Source organism: Dendrobates tinctorius, unplaced genomic scaffold (assembly GCF_039654945.1).
Source record: "Dendrobates tinctorius isolate UK_male_01 unplaced genomic scaffold, ASM3965494v1 ptg000332l, whole genome shotgun sequence".
Lineage (NCBI taxonomy): Eukaryota > Metazoa > Chordata > Amphibia > Anura > Dendrobatidae > Dendrobates > Dendrobates tinctorius.
In genome coordinates this window covers 11906867-11930079 of record NW_027361998.1, presented here as the reverse complement: position 1 = coordinate 11930079, position 23213 = coordinate 11906867, and the positions used below count along the sequence as shown (strand labels likewise).

Genomic DNA, 23213 nt, shown 5'->3' with positions numbered 1-23213 from the left:
TCCCACATCATCCCGTCAGCCAGAGCCACCGGACTACTACCACTAATATCCCACATCATCCCATCAGCCAGAGCCACCGGACTACTACCCCTAATATCCCACATCATCCCATCAGCCAGAGCCACCGGACTACTCCCCCTAATATCCCACATCATCCCATCAGCCAGAGCCACCGGACTACTACCCCTAATATCCCACATCATCCCGTCAGCCAGAGCCACCGAACTACTACCCCTAATATCCCACATCATCCCATCAGCCAGAGCCACCGGACTACTACCCCTAATATCCCACATCATCCCGTCAGCCAGAGCCACCGGACTTCTACCACTAATATCCCACATCATCCCGTCAGCCAGAGCCACCGGACTACTACCCCTAATATCCCACATCATCCCGTCAGCCAGAGCCACCGAACTACTACCCCTAATATCCCACATCATCCCATCAGCCAGAGCCACCGGACTACTACCCCTAATATCCCACATCATCCCGTCAGCCAGAGCCACCGGACTTCTACCACTAATATCCCACATCATCCCGTCAGCCAGAGCCACCGGACTACTACCCCTAATATCCCACATCATCCCGTCAGTCAGAGCCACCGGACTACTACCCCTAATATCCCACATCATCCCATCAGCCAGAGCCACCGGACTACTCCCCCTAATATCCCACATCATCCCATCAGCCAGAGCCACCGGACTACTACCCCTAATATCCCACATCATCCCATCAGCCAGAGCCACCGGACTACTACCCCTAATATCCCACATCATCCCATCAGCCAGAGCCACCGGACTACTACCCCTAATATCCCACATCATCCCGTCAGCCAGAGCCACCGGACTACTACCACTAATATCCCACATCATCCCGTCAGTCAGAGCCACTGGACTACTACCCCTAATATCCCACATCATCCCATCAGCCAGAGCCACCAGACTACTACCCCTAATATCCCACATCATCTTGTCAGCCAGAGCCACCGGACTACTACCCCTAATATCCCACATCATCCCGTCAGCCAGAGCCACCGGACTACTACCCCTAATATCCCACATCATCCCGTTAACCAGAGCCACCGGACTACTACCCCTAATATCCCACATCATCCCGTCAGCCAGAGCCACCGGACTACTACCCCTAATATCCCGCATCATCCCGTCAGCCAGAGCCACCGGACTACTACCCCTAATATCCCACATCATCCCGTCAGCCAGAGCCACCGGACTACTACCTCTAATATCCCACATCATCCCGTCAGCCAGAGCCACCGGACTACTACCCCTAATATCCCACATCATCCCGTCAACCAGAGCCACCGGACTACTACCCCTAATATCCCACATCATCCCGTCAGCCAGAGCCACCAGACTACTACCCCTAATATCCCACATCATCCCGTCAACCAGAGCCACCGGACTACTACCTCTAATATCCCACATCATCCCATCAGCCAGAGCCACCAGACTACTACCCCTAATATCCCACATCATCCCGTCAACCAGAGCCACCGGACTACTACCCCTAATATCCCACATCATCCCGTCAGCCAGAGCCACCGGACTACTACCCCTAATATTCCACATCATCCCGTCAGCCAGAGCCACCGGACTACTACCTCTAATATCCCACATCATCCCATCAGCCAGAGCCACTGGACTACTACCCCTAATATCCCACATCATCCCGTCAGCCAGAGCCACCGGACTACTACCCCTAATATCCCACATCATCCCGTCAGCCAGAGCCACCGGACTACTACCTCTAATATCCCACATCATCCCATCAGCCAGAGCCACCGGACTATTACCACTAATATCCCACATCATCCCGTCAGCCAGAGCCACCGGACTACTACCTCTAATATCCCACATCATCCCGTCAGCCAGAGCCACCGGACTACTACCCCTAATATCCCACATCATCCCGTCAGCCAGAGCCACCGGACTACTACCACTAATATCCCACATCATCCCGTCAGCCAGAGCCACCAGACTACTACCCCTAATATCCCACATCATCCCATCAGCCAGAGCCACTGGACTACTACCCCTAATATCCCACATCATCCCGTCAGCCAGAGCCACCGGACTACTACCCCTAATATCCCACATCATCCCGTCAGCCAGAGCCACCGGACTACTACCTCTAATATCCCACATCATCCCATCAGCCAGAGCCACCGGACTATTACCACTAATATCCCACATCATCCCGTCAGCCAGAGCCACCGGACTACTACCTCTAATATCCCACATCATCCCGTCAGCCAGAGCCACCGGACTACTACCCCTAATATCCCACATCATCCCGTCAGCCAGAGCCACCGGACTACTACCACTAATATCCCACATCATCCCGTCAGCCAGAGCCACCGGACTACTACCCCTAATATCCCACATCATCCCGTCAGCCAGAGCCACCGGACTACTACCTCTAATATCCCACATCATCCCATCAGCCAGAGCCACCGGACTATTACCACTAATATCCCACATCATCCCGTCAGCCAGAGCCACCGGACTACTACCTCTAATATCCCACATCATCCCGTCAGCCAGAGCCACCGGACTACTACCCCTAATATCCCACATCATCCCGTCAGCCAGAGCCACCGGACTACTACCACTAATATCCCACATCATCCCGTCAGCCAGAGCCACCGGACTACTACCCCTAATATCCCACATCATCCCATCAGCCAAAGCCACAGGACTACTACCACTAAGATCCCACATCATCCCATCAGCCAAAGCCACAGGACTACTACCACTAATATCCCACATCATCCCGTCAGCCAGAGCCACCGGACTACTACCCCTAATATCCCACATCATCCCGTCAGCCAGAGCCACCGGACTACTACCACTAATATCCCACATCATCCCGTCAGCCAGAGCCACCGGACTACTACCCCTAATATCCCACATCATCCCATCAGCCAGAGCCACAGGACTACTACCACTAATATCCCACATCATCCCATCAGCCAGAGCAACCGGACTACTACCCCTAATATCCCACATCATCCCATCAGCCAGAGCCACCGGACTACTACCACTAATATCCCACATCATCCCGTCAGCCAGAGCCACCGGACTACTACCTCTAATATCCCACATCATCCCATCAGCCAGAGCCACCGGACTACTACCCCTAATATCCCACATCATCCCATCAGCCAGAGCCACCGGACTACTACCTCTAATATCCCACATCATCCCATCAGCCAGAGTCACCGGACTACTACCCCTAATATCCCACATCATCCCGTCAGCCAGAGCCACAGGACTACTACCACTAATATCCCACATCATCCCGTCAGCCAGAGCCACCGGACTACTACCCCTAATATCCCACATCATCCCGTCAGCCAGAGCCACCGGACTACTACCCCTAATATCCCACATCATCCCGTCAGCCAGAGCCACCGGACTACTACCTCTAATATCCGACATCATCCCGTCAGCCAGAGCCACCGGACTACTACCCCTAATATCTCACATCATCCTATCAGCCAGAGCCACCGGACTACTACCCCTAATATCCCACATCATCCCATCAGCAATAGCCACTGGACAACTACCACTAATATCCCACATCATCCCATCAGCCAGAGCCACCGGACTACTACCACTAATATCCCACATCATCCCGTCAGCCAGAGCCACCGGACTACTACCACTAATATCCCACATCATCCCGTCAGCCAGAGCCACCGGACTACTACCCCTAATATCCCACATCATCCCGTCAGCCAGAGCCACCGGACTACTACCCCTAATATCCCACATCATCCCGTCAGCCAGAGCCACCGGACTACTACCCCTAATATCTCACATCATCCTATCAGCCAGAGCCACCGGACTACTACCCCTAATATCCCACATCATCCCATCAGCCAGAGCCACCGGACTACTACCCCTAATATCCCACATCATCCCGTCAGCCAGAGCCACCGGACTACTACCACTAATATCCCACATCATCCCGTCAGCCAGAGCCACCGGACTACTACCCCTAATATCCCACATCATCCCGTCAGCCAGAGCCACCGGACTACTACCCCTAATATCCCACATCATCCCGTCAGCCAGAGCCACCGGACTACTACCCCTAATATCTCACATCATCCTATCAGCCAGAGCCACCGGACTACTACCCCTAATATCCCACATCATCCCATCAGCCAGAGCCACTGGACAACTACCACTAATATCCCACATCATCCCGTCAGCCAGAGCCACCGGACTACTACCCCTAATATCTCACATCATCCTATCAGCCAGAGCCACCGGACTACTACCCCTAATATCCCACATCATCCCGTCAGCCAGAGCCACCGGACAACTACCACTAATATCCCACATCATCCCGTCAGCCAGAGCCACCGGACTACTACCACTAATATCCCACATCATCCCGTCAGCCAGAGCCACCGGACTACTACCCCTAATATCCCACATCATCCCGTCAGCCAGAGCCACCGGACTACTACCCCTAATATCTCACATCATCCTATCAGCCAGAGCCACCGGACTACTACCACTAATATCCCACATTATCCCGTCAGCCAGAGCCACCGGACTACTACCACTAATATCCCACATCATCCCGTCAGCCAGAGCCACCGGACTACTACCCCTAATATCCCACATCATCCCGTCAGCCAGAGCCACCGGACTACTACCCCTAATATCTCACATCATCCTATCAGCCAGAGCCACTGGACAACTACCACTAATATCCCACATCATCCCGTCAGCCAGAGCCACCGGACTACTACCACTAATATCCCACATCATCCCGTCAGCCAGAGCCACCGGACAACTACCACTAATATCCCACATCATCCCATCAGCCAGAGCCACCGGACTACTACCCCTAATATCCCACATCATCCCGTCAGCCAGAGCCACCGGACTACTATCCCTAATATCCCTCATCATCCCGTCAGCCAGAGCCACCGGACTACTACCCCTAATATCCCACATCGTCCCGTCAGCCAGAGCCACCGGACTACTCCTCCTAATATCCCACATCATCCCGTCAGCAAGAGACACCGGACTACTACCCCTAATATCCCACATCATCCCGTCAGCCAGAGCCACCGGACTACTACCTCTAATATCCCACATCATCCCGTCAGCCAGAGCCACCGGACTACTACCTCTAATATCCCACATCATCCCGTCAGCCAGAGCCACCGGACTACTACCCCTAATATCCCACATCATCCCGTCAGCCAGAGCCACCGGACTACTACCACTAATATCCCACATCATCCCGTCAGCCAGAGCCACCGGACTACTACCCCTAATATCCCACATCATCCCATCAGCCAAAGCCACAGGACTACTACCACTAAGATCCCACATCATCCCATCAGCCAGAGCCACCGGACTACTACCCCTAATATCCCACATCATCCCATCAGCCAGAGCCACCGGACTACTACCACTAATATCCCACATCATCCCGTCAGCCAGAGCCACCGGACTACTACCACTAATATCCCACATCATCCCGTCAGCCAGAGCCACCGGACTACTACCCCTAATATCCCACATCATCCCGTCAGCCAGAGCCACCGGACTACTACCCCTAATATCTCACATCATCCTATCAGCCAGAGCCACCGGACTACTACCCCTAATATCCCACATCATCCCATCAGCAATAGCCACCGGACTACTACCACTAATATCCCACATCATCCCGTCAGCCAGAGCCACCGGACTACTACCACTAATATCCCACATCATCCCGTCAGCCAGAGCCACCGGACTACTACCCCTAATATCCCACATCATCCCGTCAGCCAGAGCCACCGGACTACTACCCCTAATATCCCACATCATCCCGTCAGCCAGAGCCACCGGACTACTACCCCTAATATCTCACATCATCCTATCAGCCAGAGCCACCGGACTACTACCCCTAATATCCCACATCATCCCATCAGCCAGAGCCACCGGACTACTACCCCTAATATCCCACATCATCCCGTCAGCCAGAGTCACCGGACTACTACCACTAATATCCCACATCATCCCGTCAGCCAGAGCCACCGGACTACTACCACTAATATCCCACATCATCCCGTCAGCCAGAGCCACCGGACTACTACCACTAATATCCCACATCATCCCGTCAGCCAGAGCCACCGGACTACTACCCCTAATATCCCACATCATCCCATCAGCCAGAGCCACCGGACTACTACCTCTAATATCCCACATCATCCCGTCAGCCAGAGCCACCGGACTACTACCACTAATATCCCACATCATCCCGTCAGCCAGAGCCACCGGACTACTACCCCTAATATCCCACATCATCCCGTCAGCCAGAGCCACCGGACTACTACCCCTAATATCTCACATCATCCTATCAGCCAGAGCCACCGGACTACTACCCCTAATATCCCACATCATCCCATCAGCCAGAGCCACTGGACAACTACCCCTAATATCGCACATCATCCCATCAGCCAGAGCCACCGGACTACTACCCCTAATATCCCACATCATCCCGTCAGCCAGAGCCACTGGACAACTACCCCTAATATCGCACATCATCCCATCAGCCAGAGCCACCGGACTACTACCACTAATATCCCACATCATCCCGTCAGCCAGAGCCACCGGACTACTACCCCTAATATCCCACATCATCCCGTCAGCCAGAGCCACCGGACTACTACCACTAATATCCCACATCATCCCGTCAGCCAGAGCCACCGGACTACTACCCCTAATATCTCACATCATCCTATCAGCCAGAGCCACCGGACTACTACCCCTAATATCCCACATCATCCCGTCAGCCAGAGCCACTGGACAACTACCACTAATATCCCACATCATCCCGTCAGCCAGAGCCACCGGACTACTACCACTAATATCCCACATCATCCCGTCAGCCAGAGCCACCGGACTACTACCCCTAATATCCCACATCATCCCGTCAGCCAGAGCCACCGGACTACTACCCCTAATATCTCACATCATCCTATCAGCCAGAGCCACCGGACTACTACCACTAATATCCCACATCATCCCGTCAGCCAGAGCCACCGGACTACTACCACTAATATCCCACATCATCCCGTCAGCCAGAGCCACCGGACTACTACCCCTAATATCCCACATCATCCCGTCAGCCAGAGCCACCGGACTACTACCACTAATATCCCACATCATCCCATCAGCAATAGCCACCGGACTACTACCACTAATATCCCACATCATCCCGTCAGCCAGAGCCACCGGACTACTACCACTAATATCCCACATCATCCCGTCAGCCAGAGCCACCGGACTACTACCCCTAATATCCCACATCATCCCGTCAGCCAGAGCCACCGGACTACTACCCCTAATATCCCACATCATCCCGTCAGCCAGAGCCACCGGACAACTACCACTAATATCCCACATCATCCCGTCAGCCAGAGCCACCGGACTACTACCCCTAATATCTCACATCATCCTATCAGCCAGAGCCACCGGACTACTACCACTAATATCCCACATCATCCCGTCAGCCAGAGCCACCGGACTACTACCACTAATATCCCACATCATCCCGTCAGCCAGAGCCACCGGACTACTACCCCTAATATCCCACATCATCCCGTCAGCCAGAGCCACCGGACTACTACCCCTAATATCCCACATCATCCCGTCAGCCAGAGCCACCGGACTACTACCCCTAATATCTCACATCATCCTATCAGCCAGAGCCACCGGACTACTACCACTAATATCCCACATCATCCCATCAGCAATAGCCACCGGACTACTACCACTAATATCCCACATCATCCTGTCAGCCAGAGCCACCGGACTACTACCACTAATATCCCACATCATCCCGTCAGCCAGAGCCACCGGACTACTACCACTAATATCCCACATCATCCCGTCAGCCAGAGCCACCGGACTACTACCCCTAATATCCCACATCATCCCGTCAGCCAGAGCCACCAGACTACTACCCCTAATATCCCACATCATCCCGTCAGCCAGAGCCACCGGACAACTACCACTAATATCCCACATCATCCCGTCAGCCAGAGCCACCGGACTACTACCCCTAATATCCCACATCATCCCGTCAGCCAGAGCCACCGGACAACTACCACTAATATCCCACATCATCCCGTCAGCCAGAGCCACCGGACTACTACCCCTAATATCTCACATCATCCTATCAGCCAGAGCCACCGGACAACTACCACTAATATCCCACATCATCCCGTCAGCCAGAGCCACCGGACTACTACCCCTAATATCCCACATCATCCCGTCAGCCAGAGCCACCGGACTACTACCACTAATATCCCACATCATCCCGTCAGCCAGAGCCACCGGACTACTACCCCTAATATCCCACATCATCCTGTCAGCCAGAGCCACCGGACTACTAGCCCTAATATCCCACATCATCCCGTCAGCCAGAGCCACCGGACTACTACCCCTAATATCCCACATCATCCCGTCAGCCAGAGCCACCGGACTACTACCCCTAATATCCCACATCATCCCGTCAGCCAGAGCCACCGGACTACTACCCCTAATATCCCACATCATCCCGTCAGCCAGAGCCACCGGACTACTACCCCTAATATCCCACATCATCCCGTCAGCCAGAGCCACCGGACTACTACCCCTAATATCTCACATCATCCTATCAGCCAGAGCCACCGGACTACTACCACTAATATCCCACATCATCCCGTCAGCCAGAGCCACCGGACTACTACCACTAATATCCCACATCATCCCGTCAGCCAGAGCCACCGGACTACTACCACTAATATCCCACATCATCCCGTCAGCCAGAGCCACCGGACTACTACCACTAATATCCCACATCATCCCGTCAGCCAGAGCCACCGGACTACTACCCCTAATATCCCACATCATCCCGTCAGCCAGAGCCACCGGACAACTACCACTAATATCCCACATCATCCCGTCAGCCAGAGCCACCGGACTACTACCCCTAATATCTCACATCATCCTGTCAGCCAGAGCCACCGGACTACTACCACTAATATCCCACATCATCCCGTCAGCCAGAGCCACCGGACAACTACCACTAATATCCCACATCATCCCGTCAGCCAGAGCCACCGGACTACTACCCCTAATATCTCACATCATCCCGTCAGCCAGAGCCACCGGACTACTACCCCTAATATCCCACATCATCCCGTCAGCCAGAGCCACTGGACTACTACCCCTAATATCTCACATCATCCCGTCAGCCAGAGCCACCGGACTACTACCCCTAATATCCCACATCATCCCGTCAGCCAGAGCCACTGGACTACTACCACTAATATCCCACATCATCCCGTCAGCCAGAGCCACCGGACTACTACCCCTAATATCCCACATCATCCTGTCAGCCAGAGCCACCGGACTACTACCCCTAATATCCCACATCATCCCGTCAGCCAGAGCCACTGGACTACTACCACTAATATCCCACATCATCCCGTCAGCCAGAGCCACTGGACAACTACCACTAATATCCCACATCATCCCGTCAGCCAGAGCCACCGGACTACTACCCCTAATATCCCACATCATCCCGTCAGCCAGAGCCACCGGACTACTACCCCTAATATCTCACATCATCCCGTCAGCCAGAGCCACCGGACTACTACCCCTAATATCCCACATCATCCCGTCAGCCAGAGCCACCGGACTACTACCCCTAATATCTCACATCATCCCGTCAGCCAGAGCCACCGGACTACTACCCCTAATATTCCACATCATCCCGTCAGCCAGAGCCACCGGACTACTACCCCTAATATCCCACATCATCCTGTCAGCCAGAGCCACCGGACTACTACCCCTAATATCCCACATCATCCCGTCAGCCAGAGCCACCGGACTACTACCCCTAATATCCCACATCATCCCGTCAGCCAGAGCCACTGGACAACTACCACTAATATCCCACATCATCCCGTCAGCCAGAGCCACCGGACTACTACCCCTAATATCCCACATCATCCCGTCAGCCAGAGCCACCGGACTACTACCCCTAATATCTCACATCATCCCGTCAGCCAGAGCCACCGGACTACTACCACTAATATCCCACATCATCCCGTCAGCCAGAGCCACTGGACAACTACCACTAATATCCCACATCATCCCGTCAGCCAGAGCCACCGGACTACTACCCCTAATATCTCACATCATCCCGTCAGCCAGAGCCACCGGACTACTACCCCTAATATCCCACATCATCCCGTCAGCCAGAGCCACTGGACTACTACCCCTAATATCTCACATCATCCCGTCAGCCAGAGCCACCGGACTACTACCCCTAATATCCCACATCATCCCGTCAGCCAGAGCCACCGGACTACTACCCCTAATATCCCACATCATCCCGTCAGCCAGAGCCACTGGACTACTACCACTAATATCCCACATCATCCCGTCAGCCAGAGCCACCGGACTACTACCCCTAATATCCCACATCATCCTGTCAGCCAGAGCCACCGGACTACTACCGCTAATATCCCACATCATCTCGTCAGCCAGAGCCACCGGACTACTACCCCTAATATCCCACATCATCCCGTCAGCCAGAGCCACCGGACTACTACCCCTAATATCCCACATCATCCCGTCAGCCAGAGCCACCGGACTACTACCCCTAATATCCCACATCATCCCGTCAGCCAGAGCCACCGGACTACTACCCCTAATATCCCACATCATCCCGTCAGTCTGTGGTCAGATCCTGAGCGCTGAGTGGATTTGCCCTCATTTCCATACCAATTATCCCTTTAAGAGGGAAGATGATGCCTCTGGGATGGAGGATGTGTGATGGGTATATGGGCAGGGAGGGGGTGATTCATTTCTGTCATGTGCTCTCTGCTGCTTTCTGGGGGGCAGACAATGGCTTGGAGCTTATGTTCCCGGGGATGCTAGATTTCTTCCACCATGTCAGTGTCTGCTGAGGTGTTGTGGAGTGGGAAAACTGTTGCTCATAGCAACCAATCACAGCTCAGTTTCTTGTAAACCGCTCTGGTGAAATGAAAGATGCTTTGTGATTGGTTGGTGATACACACATACATATATTCAATTTTATATATATATAGATAATTGTCTTCCCCTGAATATCTTCCAGTAGAAAACAACAGTTTTGGATCTGTTCCCCCTTGTACGCCTGCCGAGCCCCCCCTGTGTTCCAGGGATCCCCCCGAGCTGAAACAACACAAGAGGTACAAGTGACAAAGGCAGGAAAATGCAGCCGCGTAATAAACGTTATCAGGGCCGTAATCCTGCACATATTCAGTGCTGCTCTCAGCTGAGAAGGCGTTACAATGTATCAGTGCAGACCCGTCCTGAGCCCCACAGTCCTGCAGCTGCTGCTCCCATAAGCAGTATATACATATATATCACCTGGGTCTTAAATATTTTCGATAATAGTGATATATATATATATATATGCAAATAGAGGAAAGGCAGAGTATTCGGACGATGGAGAAGAACCAATGGAGAAAAGCCGAATCTAGGTCAAGAGTTAATAAAACACCTTTATTGAGACAAGTGGTGGCACCACTAATGGAGGGGCCGGCACATAGAAAAAATGAAGGGTAAGTACAGTAATAGTACAGCACAGTATCCACACGAGGACAAGATACTCAGAAATCAATAAAAGAGACTGCCAGAGGGAGAGCGAATAAAACCTAGTGACCCTGGTAATAAATATATCGGTATATACCAAAGTATAGAGGGATCAGGACCCATACATATAAGGAGATGTATACCAATAGTGCGTGACCATCAGGAAGAGATGAAAATGGACTCAAGGTAGGCGGGACGCACTGAATCAATGTGCACATGTAGACACACAGCGTGGATAGTGACGCAGAATTATCATGTCACAAGTGTACAAGTAATACATGTGATCAGAGGCAACAGACCTACAACAAAATGGAGACGTAAGATTACCTGGTGGTGAGCTGTACAGGTGCAGCATGTACCCCGACGCGCGTTTCAGATAATGTTCTTCGTCCTTGTGTGTGTGTGTGTGGGGGGGGGACATGAGCTGACAGTGTTGGGGGGAAGGGTACATGAGCTGCCGGTGGGGGGGGCACATGTCATTGATGGGATCATCACGTCACAGATGTCCTGCTCTATAGTGACAAAGAAGATTCCGCCATGATTCCGGGCATCGGAGATGAGCACTTTCAATACGTAACAGTGTTACAACACTGACTTCAAAGATCACTGCTCCATCCTGAGGAAGAACAGGTGACCGTGACTCAGAGGCCGAGTGTCTCTTCATCTGACAACCGGTCCCCTATGGGGCGTTCTGGAGATAAGTTGTCACCACTCTCTATCTAGTACCTAGGACCTTCATGAGCTCCTTGAGAAGAATGGAGAAGGAAGGATGCTGTAATATGTCGCCAACTTTTTCCTTCTAGGCCTAGAAGACTCGGTGCCTCTTTAAAAATGATGGAGGTCACACACAATACTGGATGTCGTGGTGTTTGATGTGGGGTGTACTCATTTATTGTATCATGTAATTTGATGACCATAATTGAAGATTTGGAAAGGAGCGTTCCATTCTAACCTCACTGTCATGTTCGGGGTTAAATTTTCTCTGGAACTCGGAATTGTTCCAGTTGTGTGACGTTCTTGATTCCAGAGGGGTGTACTCATTTATGCCGATCACTGTGTATAATCTACTGTTCTATGACGCGGTGATGTGTGATCGGAGAACGTCGTGTCCATGTCCCTCTGCGGCTCCCCGTCGATGGCGGCATCATCTGTGCTCCATGAATTATAGATGATGGTGCTGTGATTGCCGCAGGTCTCCACCCGGCGGGACGTTAATAATGGCGGATATATATGTGAAGCCCTGCAGGGAGGGGACGAGGTTCTGCAGCAGCTGAGCCCAGTCTACGTCTGGGAAGTGCAGACATCTTATAGATTTATTATGTATACACATCTACTGAGGGTAGTGTGCAAAATGTGTATATAACACCGGCGCCGTCTGTGGCCCCTGAGGATCCAGGACACGGCTGCACTGCAAAGCACATAGTGCCCATATCTGCACGGTATAAATAAGAGTTTATAAAGAACAAGTTCTACAACTTTCTGATAAACATTGTCCTAATTCAGCTTACAGAGCATTGTCTACACTGATACACTGTAACAGACCAGCAGAGAGATGTGTGCAGCTCACAGAGCATTGTCTGCACTGATACACTGTAACAGACCAGCAGAGAGATGTGTGCAGCTCACAGAGCATTTTCTACACTGATACACTGTAACAGACCAGCAGAGAGATGTGTGCAGCTCACAGAGCATTGTCTGCACTGATACAATGTAACAGACCAGCAGAGAGATGTGTGCAGCTCACAGAGCATTGTCTGCACTGATACACTGTAACAGACCAGCAGAGACATGTGTGCAGCTCACAGAGCATTGTCTACACTGATACATTGTAACAGACCAGCAGAGACATGTGTGCAGCTCACAGAGCATTGTCTACACTGATACATTGTAACAGACCAGCAGAGAGATGTGTGCAGCTCACAGAGCATTGTCTGCACTGATACACTGTAACAGACCAGCAGAGAGATGTGTGCAGCTCACAGAGCATTGTCTACACTGATACATTGTAACAGACCAGCAGAGACATGTGTGCAGCTCACAGAGTATTGTCTACACTGATACATTGTAACAGACCAGCAGAGAGATGTGTGCAGCTCACAGAGCATTGTCTACACTGATACACTGTAACAGACCAGCAGATAGATGTGTGCAGCTCACAGAGCATTGTCTGCACTGATACACTGTAACAGACCAGTAGAGAGATGTGTGCAGCTCACAGAGCATTGTCTACACTGATACACTGTAACAGACCAGCAGAGAGATGTGTGCAGCTCACAGAGCATTGTCTGCACTGATACACTGTAACAGACCAGCAGAGAGATGTGTGCAGCTCACAGAGCATTGTCTACACTGATACATTGTAACAGACCAGCAGAGACATGTGTGCAGCTCACAGAGTATTGTCTGCACTGATACAATGTAACAGACCAGCAGAGAGATGTGTGCAGCTCACAGAGCATTGTCTACACTGATACACTGTAACAGACCAGCAGATAGATGTGTGCAGCTCACAGAGCATTGTCTGCACTGATACACTGTAACAGACCAGTAGAGAGATGTGTGCAGCTCACAGAGCATTGTCTACACTGATACACTGTAACAGACCAGCAGAGAGATGTGTGCAGCTCACAGAGCATTGTCTGCACTGATACACTGTAACAGACCAGCAGAGAGATGTGTGCAGCTCACAGAGCATTGTCGACACTGATACACTGTAACAGACCAGCAGAGAGATGTGTGCAGCTCACAGAGCATTGTCTGCACTGATACACTGTAACAGACCAGCAGAGAGATGTGTGCAGCTCACAGAGCATTGTCTACACTGATACACTGTAACAGACCAGCAGAGAGATGTGTGCAGCTCACAGAGCATTGTCTGCACTGATACACTGTAACAGACCAGCAGAGAGATGTGTGCAGCTCACAGAGCATTGTCGACACTGATACAATGTAACAGACCAGCAGAGAGATGTGTGCAGCTCACAGAGCATTGTCTGCACTGATACATTGTAACAGACCAGCAGAGAGATGTGTGCAGCTCACAGAGCATTGTCTGCACTGATACACTGTAACAGACCAGCAGAGAGATGTGTGCAGCTCACAGAGCATTGTCTGCACTGATACACTGTAACAGACCAGCAGAGAGATGTGTGCAGCTCACAGAGCATTGTCTGCACTGATACACTGTAACAGACCAGCAGAGAGATGTGTGCAGCTCACAGAGCATTGTCTACACTGATACACTGTAACAGACCAGCAGAGAGATGTGTGCAGCTCACAGAGCATTGTCTGCACTGATACATTGTGCCGTTATTGCCGTCGTCGTTTCTCTGCTCCTCACCGTATTACTGTCTCATGATTGACTTTTCTTCTCTCTCGTTGAGACACAGGCGATGGAGAGCAAACTTCTGATCGGTGGGAAGACCATTATAGACCACACCAACGAGCAGCAGAAGATGCTGGAGATAAAGAGGCAGGAGATCGCCGAACAGGTGAGACGTAGATCTTTGATCTCCGCAGAGGACATTATTATGGGGCACATCTGCCCCAATGTCTCCAGAAATCCACAAGATCTACACGGGCTGAGCAGGAGATCTGCACCCTCCAACATGTGGACAGAAGGGAGATAGTCCCACATTAAATGGAAGATATGGGAGGCAGAGACCTTCCACCATGACATAATCGTGGCAGGGTCAAAGGCAGAGCAGTTAACATGTGGTCCAGCAACCACAGGGGGCATCATCCGTCCAGCATGGCGCTGCAGTCAGTGACCAAAGTGGATTGAGTGTAGGTCCGGACTATGTTATTTATACCATTGCCAAACCTGCAGCATAATGTCCTTCATGCTACTGCTTTCCACTCTCATCCAAGTGCTGGATTTACAGCTACATTGCTTAGTACCTGTGTACAATGACCTCCATGCTATTGCTGGATTCATATCTTCTGCTTCACAATGTCTTCCATGCTACTGTTGCTTTATTGTAAGTGTTTTAACTAATCCCAGTGCTGCATTTATACTCTGTACTAGTGTATAACATCCACTATGCTGTTGCTGGATTCACATCTATACTTCTCAGTACTGCTGCATAATCTCCATGCTACTGCTTTCTACTCTCATTCAAGTAATGTTTACAGCTACACTGCTCAAGTTCCAGTGTTGAATGTCCTCCATGCTGTTGCTGTAACCACATTTACTGCTGCATAATGTCTCCCATGCTACTGTTGCTTTCTTGTAAATGTTTTAACTCACCCCAGTGCTGGATTTATACTGTGTACTAGTGTAGAACATCCTCCATGCTATTGCTAGATTCACATCTACACTTCTCATTACTGCTGTATAACGTCCTCCACGCTGCTGCCTTTTTACTGAGTGTTTGATCTCACCCATTTCTGAACTTACAGCTACACTGCTCAGTACTGGTGTAGAATGTCCTCCATGCATGTTTCTGGATTCACATCTATACTGCTCAATTCTGCTGCCTAATATCCTCCATGCTACTGTTTCTTTCTAATAAGTCTTTTATTTCAGCCCCCAGTGCTGGATTTACAGCAACACTGCTCAGTATTATTTTAGAATGCCCTCCATGTGGTTTTAAGCTTTGCAACTGGGCTCCTTAGCTAAAAAATGAAGAAAAAAAAAGACTAATGCATGAAACATATATGGAAGTCACTCCCCTCTCACAGCGCAAAGTCACAGCACTTTCACAAGCATGTACATTTTTTTATGCATTTTGTTTTCTGCAGGAAAAATGCAGGCTATGGCCAGAAAACCACATTACGTGCGTTTTTCACGCATTTTTAGGGGCTAAGGCCGTGTTTCCACAGTGCTGCAAAAAGTAGCAGAAAAACAAGCATCATTTTGGTGATTTCAATGCACAAATTAACCCCTTAATTGATCAAATTTGCAGAAACGTCGGGAACGGGAAATTCAGCAACAGGTGCTGCTGAGAGACGAGGAGACGGTGGAGCTGAGGGGGACGTACACGTCTCTGCAACAGGAGGTGGAGATGAAGACCAAGAAGCTGAAAAAGGTGACGCTTTGATATAAGGACCCATTCCCCTGTATGCCCCGGCGTCACCTAGGTGGTCACCATGCAGAATCAGTACGTTGTTGCTCCACACGTGGTGGAGTAATGCGGGCTGTGTTCTTCTCTCTCAGCTCTACGCCAAGTTACAGGCCGTGAAGGGAGAGATCCAGGACCAGCACGACGAGTACGTACGGGTGAGGCAGGACCTGGAGCAAGCCCAGAACGAGCAGACGCGGGAGCTGAAGTACAAGTACGTTTGATGTTGTTCAAAATTTGGGATATACCCCCCCCCCCTCAAAGGTGGAGAGAATGCCTTCGGGGACCGAACTTTGGGTCATTTTTTTTTTTTTTACTGTCAGGTATTTGATCATTGAAAACTTCATACCTCCGGAAGAAAAGAACAAGATCATGAACCGTCTGTACTACGATGCCGAGGAGGACCAGTGGAAGTTTCAGCCTCTCGTTCCTCCGGGAAAGTAAGTTCTCGTAAGATCCGGTGTCACACTGTGACGGTCTTCAGTAAGGGAGCTGGGACCCTAATGATCCCTGATAGGGTCAGCAGCAATGTTGTAGTATATCTGAGCTTTCGCCATACCAGAGATCAAGATAAAAAATCAAAATCTGCCAGGTAAGGTAAATTTTACTAAAATGGGTACAAACATAATGGTATGTTCAGACAGACAGATAATTGTTAATCAAGGGTTAATAGGAACACTCATTCCCAATGATCACCTAACAAATGAGAAAAATGCTTAGACCTGCTGTAAAAATAGCCTCCCCGCTCCTTCTTTCTAGTAAGTGTTTTATCTCAATCCAGACCTGTATTCACAGCTATACTGCTCAGTACTGCTGAAACACAAAAAGAAAACACAGAATGACAAATGTGCAGAAATACCCTGCAGTAACAAATATGCCAGTAAAAGATGGCAACAAATACAGGGTATTTAGTCAATACGTTTTTTTGCAAAAAAATGTATACCAAGCTGCTCCACCACATCAAGGTAACCCTTAATGGAGCAGTCCCTATCTAATGTATTCAAACCTGAACTTATGAACAGTGTCTAAATGAACAGGATTCAGACAGGCGCTTCCTAGTATGGGCACATGGTGTAAGACGGCTCTTTATGTGCATGTGAAATGTGTTTTTAATTGCTCAGTACTGCTGTATAATGTCTTGTGTGCAGTTGCTTTCTAGTAAATTTTTCATCTTTCCTCACTGCTGTAAATCAAAGCTAAACTGATCAGTACGGTTTTTTATGTCTTCCTGTTGTCGCTTTTAGTAAGTGTATTATCACATCCAGGAGCTGGATTCACATCTACACTTCACATTAATAATACTGCATAATGGCCTCCTGTTTTCTAGTGTATTATCACACCCTAGAGCTGGACTCACACCAGCTCTTAGTACCAGGGGCTGTGGAGTTGGTAAGCCAAACCTCCAACTCAGACTCCTCAATTTCCCTGACTCCCAACTCCGCCACAACGGGTCACAACTGAGCATGTACTTAAAATGCAGCACAGATTTATCGCAACTAAAAGCCTAGATCCTTAGATCAGAAACAGAACAGACATTTCAGAACTTTCCCAAATTCTTCTGAAAATATTTACATCACATCCTGCACTGAACTACTGTACCCAATGTATTAGATATTTTAGGAGTCGGTCCATTTTATACCGACTCCAACTCCACAGCCCTGCTCAGTAAGGCTGTACAACGTCCTCCTGCTGCTGCTTTCTAGTGTTTTATCTTACCTCAATGCTGGATTCACAGCTACACTGCTCAGTACTCCTGTATAATATCAGCTGTTGATTCAAATATTGTATCATGCCCCAGAGCTGGATTCACAGCTACACTACTCAGGACAGTTCTTATTATGTAATTTATGCTGCTGCTTCTGAACATGTGTTAAACAGAAACAGGAGAGCAGCAATCCTTCATGTCTGTGTGTGCTGTGTATGGGAGACATCATAGTCATGGGTGTCCACCCAGTAGCTCATAGACGGAGGTAGAGTCTGCAGAGATAAAGTTGGTGGAAATGCAGGATAGATATCATATAATGGCCAGAGATAGTGATATTCCTGAAACACCACCGCTTATTCTGGAATCACAGCTACTCTTTAAGCTTTCAGATAAAATGTTAAATGAAGATATAAATGTGCCGATTGTACCGGTGTCGGTGCTAACACTGTGTGGGGTGTTTCACAGTGGAAGCGGAGGTGGAAGCACAATGAAGAGGCGCCCGTCATCAGCCGTCGGATACAAAAGGCCAATCAGCCAGTATGCCAGGGTGGCAATGGTGATGGGCTACCATCCCAGGTACCGGGTAAGTAACCTCACATAATGGGCTACTTTACAAAAATGGCATTAGTAACCAAACCATCCCCATGTGGACACTCAGACATCTCCAAGGAGTGACCGTAGCTGCCAAGGAGGTAGGTTTGGTGAAGAAGTGGTTTCTTGCCATTTTTTAATTGATAATGGCTGTGTGGGTTCTTTTATTACCAGGCTGAAAACATCATGTTCCTGGAGTTGGACCTCACTCCTCCCACTGTGTTTGAGATGGACTTTACTAAGGATCGGGCAGAACAGGACCCGCGAGCGCTTCATCTCGAGAGATTGACTCGTCTCGACAGTCTTTTGGAACGTCCAGCAGCCGCGCGGGTTCGGAAGTCCAGGTCTTGGTGAGTCCTCAAATATGAAGCCTCATACCGCCCAAATCAATCATTAGGTTCTTTTCTGTGGCTACTAAATGTAGACCTACTACATACATATGTCCCCATCTGTGGAGCTACCCATGGGGGCATTCTGTGCACCCCCCAATCTCTGGGATATTTGGTATCGATAAGGGAGGACAGTGTGTGGCTGGCATAGTTGGAGAACCTCTCTTTGGCTCTGTTATGGTGGTCTGAAGGGACCTGTTATAGTCACATACATGCACTCTCCTCCTCGATGAGCACGTAATGGGGGAGCAGGTAAGAGTCCCATGGTGGTTTTGCACCCCTGGTCCATATGGTTTATGAGTGTAACATAAGTAACAAGGAGAAAACTTTTCCTTGAACTAAAACTAAGCTTCAATCTAATTCCAGGTGTCAACAGCCAAAGCCTCTTCCGTCCTCAACCACCCACATCTCCTTGTCATCGAGCAGCCAAAGGCGCCCGCTGTCTCCCACCCACGAGTGATGCCCACCACTTTCCTTGAAAGCTCAACCCACACACATTACCCTATATGCCAGGCTTTGCTTCCGACAGAACAAGGAGAGGATGGTGGTTTTTAACCCCTCGTCAATCCTCTGCTTGAAGATTAGACCTCAGTGGTGGAGCGATGTGAGGACTTTTTTTAATTTAACGAATTAACATATTTATTTAATTTATTAATCTGTGGATGGTCCACACTGATGGTTCTTGGCACGTTCACCTTACAACCGGCACTTGGAATTCCGATAAAGCTTGTAGACCATAGGAAACTCTTGACTGCCTCCTGAGGGTTGGAGGTTCTTCTGAAACACCATAGATTGGGTGTCACCTGATGGATGATAGACTCTGCACTCACCTTGCAAATGCAGCAGCTAAGCCTCTGTTCCTTTTCTCCTGCTCAAGAACGATTTTCGACACAAGGACTGGATGATTCCTCTCCTTCCTCCGTTTGTGTATCGAAGCACACAAGGCCCCTCACTTGCCTTGAAATTTTGCAAACTCTGCAGCTTAACAAAACGCCAGTGCCTTATCTCAAAGGCTTTTCTTCTCTCCACCTCTTGGGACATTGGCCTTCAGGTACAAGGATTCAGAGATGAGGTTTTTCAGATCAGCAGTCCTCATGGGCAGTTCTATCTTCAGCACCATGGAGAGCTATTATCGGGATGTCATAAAGTCATGCTCGGTCTTCGACCCAATGGAATGCTGCCAATGCCTGTTTTTGCTATATTGCTTCCTTTTTTTGTGGCTCACCACCTCAGTTTTTGGAAACTCAGTAGGACAATGACATCTAAATGTTGCAGCTGAAAAGCATTCATCTCTCACAAGGAAAAGGACAAGACTGACCTGAGACATGTTGTCATCATACTGTCTAAAATGCTGTATTTATTGAGGAACCTCGGGTGACATCTCCCCGCAGAATACAATGTTTGGTGTAAATCTATAATGGTGTAGTACACAGCATGGAGTAAACAAGCTGTATGCACATTTAAGGCAGAAATGTTGAAACAACTTTATCCTTTTTTATTACTTGAAGTTTGATGTTTTTTATGCAATTAGTAAGGTGTAACCACTAAAAACAATTCCTATTAGATGATGGGTGGGTAGGTTCCCTTATCCCGTACCTTCACACACACATGTTTGCTAGAAATACACTAAAAGGTCTCTAGGTGGAAATTCTACAATGATTCGGAACTTCGTGTACAATATTGTGCAATAACCTTTTATTCTATGCAGTCACTAAAATCTCTAATATTTACTAACTTGGACATGTACAGCATGCCTGGTAATCATTCTGAAAATCTGCACAGGGGTTGTCACGGCACCAGAGTCATAGACAAAGCAGCAACAATTTATAGGGGTTAGTGAGGACCCCATGGCGGTTCTAAATTAATTGTGTGTTAACAGGTAAACAAACTTCTACCACATTCATCATTACTGAGCCATCACTCTGACTTGGAGCTTGATCTTAAGTGTCTCCTCTTGAACAGCAAAGTGGCTGCATGGTATACTTTGTTTGCCAGCAGAGTACAGATGTATTTATAGCACCCTTATCATCCATAGCTACATACTCCTACAAGCCATCTCCAGCTAGACAATCTGTAAGAAAACATGATGAATTTTCTCTACACCAATCTGTTCATAAGAGCACAAATGATAGACTCCAATACAATCTAGGGGTAGATTACATTTTATTAAATACCTGCCCCAATGGGTGGTGGTATAACCTTCCAATATGTGTCCTGTCCTGAGATGATCGCAGTGTTCTAGGCGAGCTCCAGGGTCCAAATGCCAGACATCCCATGCTGCACATCACTTCCACACATAGTAGAGCACTAGGATCTGCACCAATACACAAGTACATAACTGTTTCCTAAAGGGATTGTTGCATCCGCGCCTTGTTATATGCCCTTCTATAGGCACAGAGATATCATTGAGACTCCCACAAGAAACCACTCACTTGACAGTTCGGAGAATGACTCTCACTCTTATTTCAATGGCCTGCATGTAATGAAAGACAAAAAAAACCTTTGCTCGTGGAACATTAGGACATTTCCTGGACCTGTGATATGTGGCTACAAGACAAACATTCTGGGACTGAAACTTGGTCCAGTCGTTTTGTGTTCGTGATGGTCCAATCTCATAGGCTTCACCCCAGATAATTTTTCACTGGATTCCCCATTTTAAATCTACATATAAGAGTTAGTAACTTTGTTCTATTTTATGTTGAACTTCATATGCTATAACCTGGAATCATCCAGAGCTGCATTCACAATTCTGCTGCTTATCAAATGCCTTTGGCACTGTCCTTACCAACCCGCCAATAGGATATGCTCGGTACAGAAGATATGCTCATGAGAAGGGTACACAGTGAGATATAAACTTCCAAAAGCTAAGGAAAGTCAGAACTTTGAAAGCAGCGCTGGACTGGATAGAAACGTACACTAACAGGCTAATCGACAGTCGGACAAGATGTGAAATCCTGGGGTCCTTTTATTCTGCATCATTTAAAATTAAATTCAATTGTACACCAAGAGGACTGAAGTAATAAAAAATCTTAAAGAACAATGGTGGACTGGGTGGCAATAGAATAACATTGTTAGTCCATAAATGTCAGTGTAGGACTAGTTGACTCCAGCTTTGATTATGCTGCAGGTTACAGTTGGGTCATACATATTTGAACAGTGTTTAGGGTGGGGATTCAATATGTATTATGTCATTTGGTGGGTTCTAAATTAATTGTGTGTTGAACATTGTGACACCTGAAGTGTCCATAAAGACTCCATTTCCATAACACAAGTGGAGGCTGGTTGGTAGGCTGCCTGCTCCATTGATGAGGTTTGATTCTTTGTTGTTTGACACTTCTCTCACTTTATAAAAATGTTAATATCTACCCCAATTCCTATTGTGGTCATAGGCAGAGCAGCTACATTTCAGATGGGTAGTTGAAGACCCCATGGCGGTTCCCATTATTTGTGCATGAGTATGTCAACTTAGTTCTGACATTTAGAATCACTCACCCTAAAGTCTTCACTATTTTGGCTATGGGTTTCAAGCTTCTCCTCCATATTTCTTCAACTTAGTATCTACATTGTGCACATTGTCAGCAAGGTTTGAAACTGCAAAAAAAAGTGTGGAATTCTGGCGATCAAAGGGTCAATGGACATGTTAATGATATGCAAATGGCAGAAAAAAGTAAAAGAACATACTTTGAACACGACCTCAGGCCGCCTGCAGGATCTCTGGATTTGTCTCCCATCGTGCACGTCATTGGTCGGTCACTACACAGAAGCTGCCAGCAGAGGATCTTGATGATTT

General features: G+C 48.9%; 1 protein-coding gene across 2 annotated transcripts in view; it reads left to right on the top strand.

Moving 5' to 3' along the window:
• Positions 1-22463, top strand: part of KIF3C (kinesin family member 3C) — a 70097-nt gene extending 47634 nt beyond the window's left edge. The window contains exons 2-8 of one of the 2 annotated variants that reach the window (XM_073562000.1): positions 15059-15166; positions 16583-16705; positions 16834-16952; positions 17062-17178; positions 18909-19026; positions 19209-19384; positions 19790-22463. In XM_073562000.1, the coding sequence (XP_073418101.1) occupies positions 15059-15166; positions 16583-16705; positions 16834-16952; positions 17062-17178; positions 18909-19026; positions 19209-19384; positions 19790-19883 (855 nt within the window). In that variant the 3' untranslated portion in view covers positions 19884-22463. The remainder of the gene's footprint in view (positions 1-15058; positions 15167-16582; positions 16706-16833; positions 16953-17061; positions 17179-18908; positions 19027-19208; positions 19385-19789) is intronic. The other variant, XM_073562001.1, reaches the window with a different exon arrangement.
• The last annotated feature ends 750 nt before the right edge of the window (positions 22464-23213 follow it).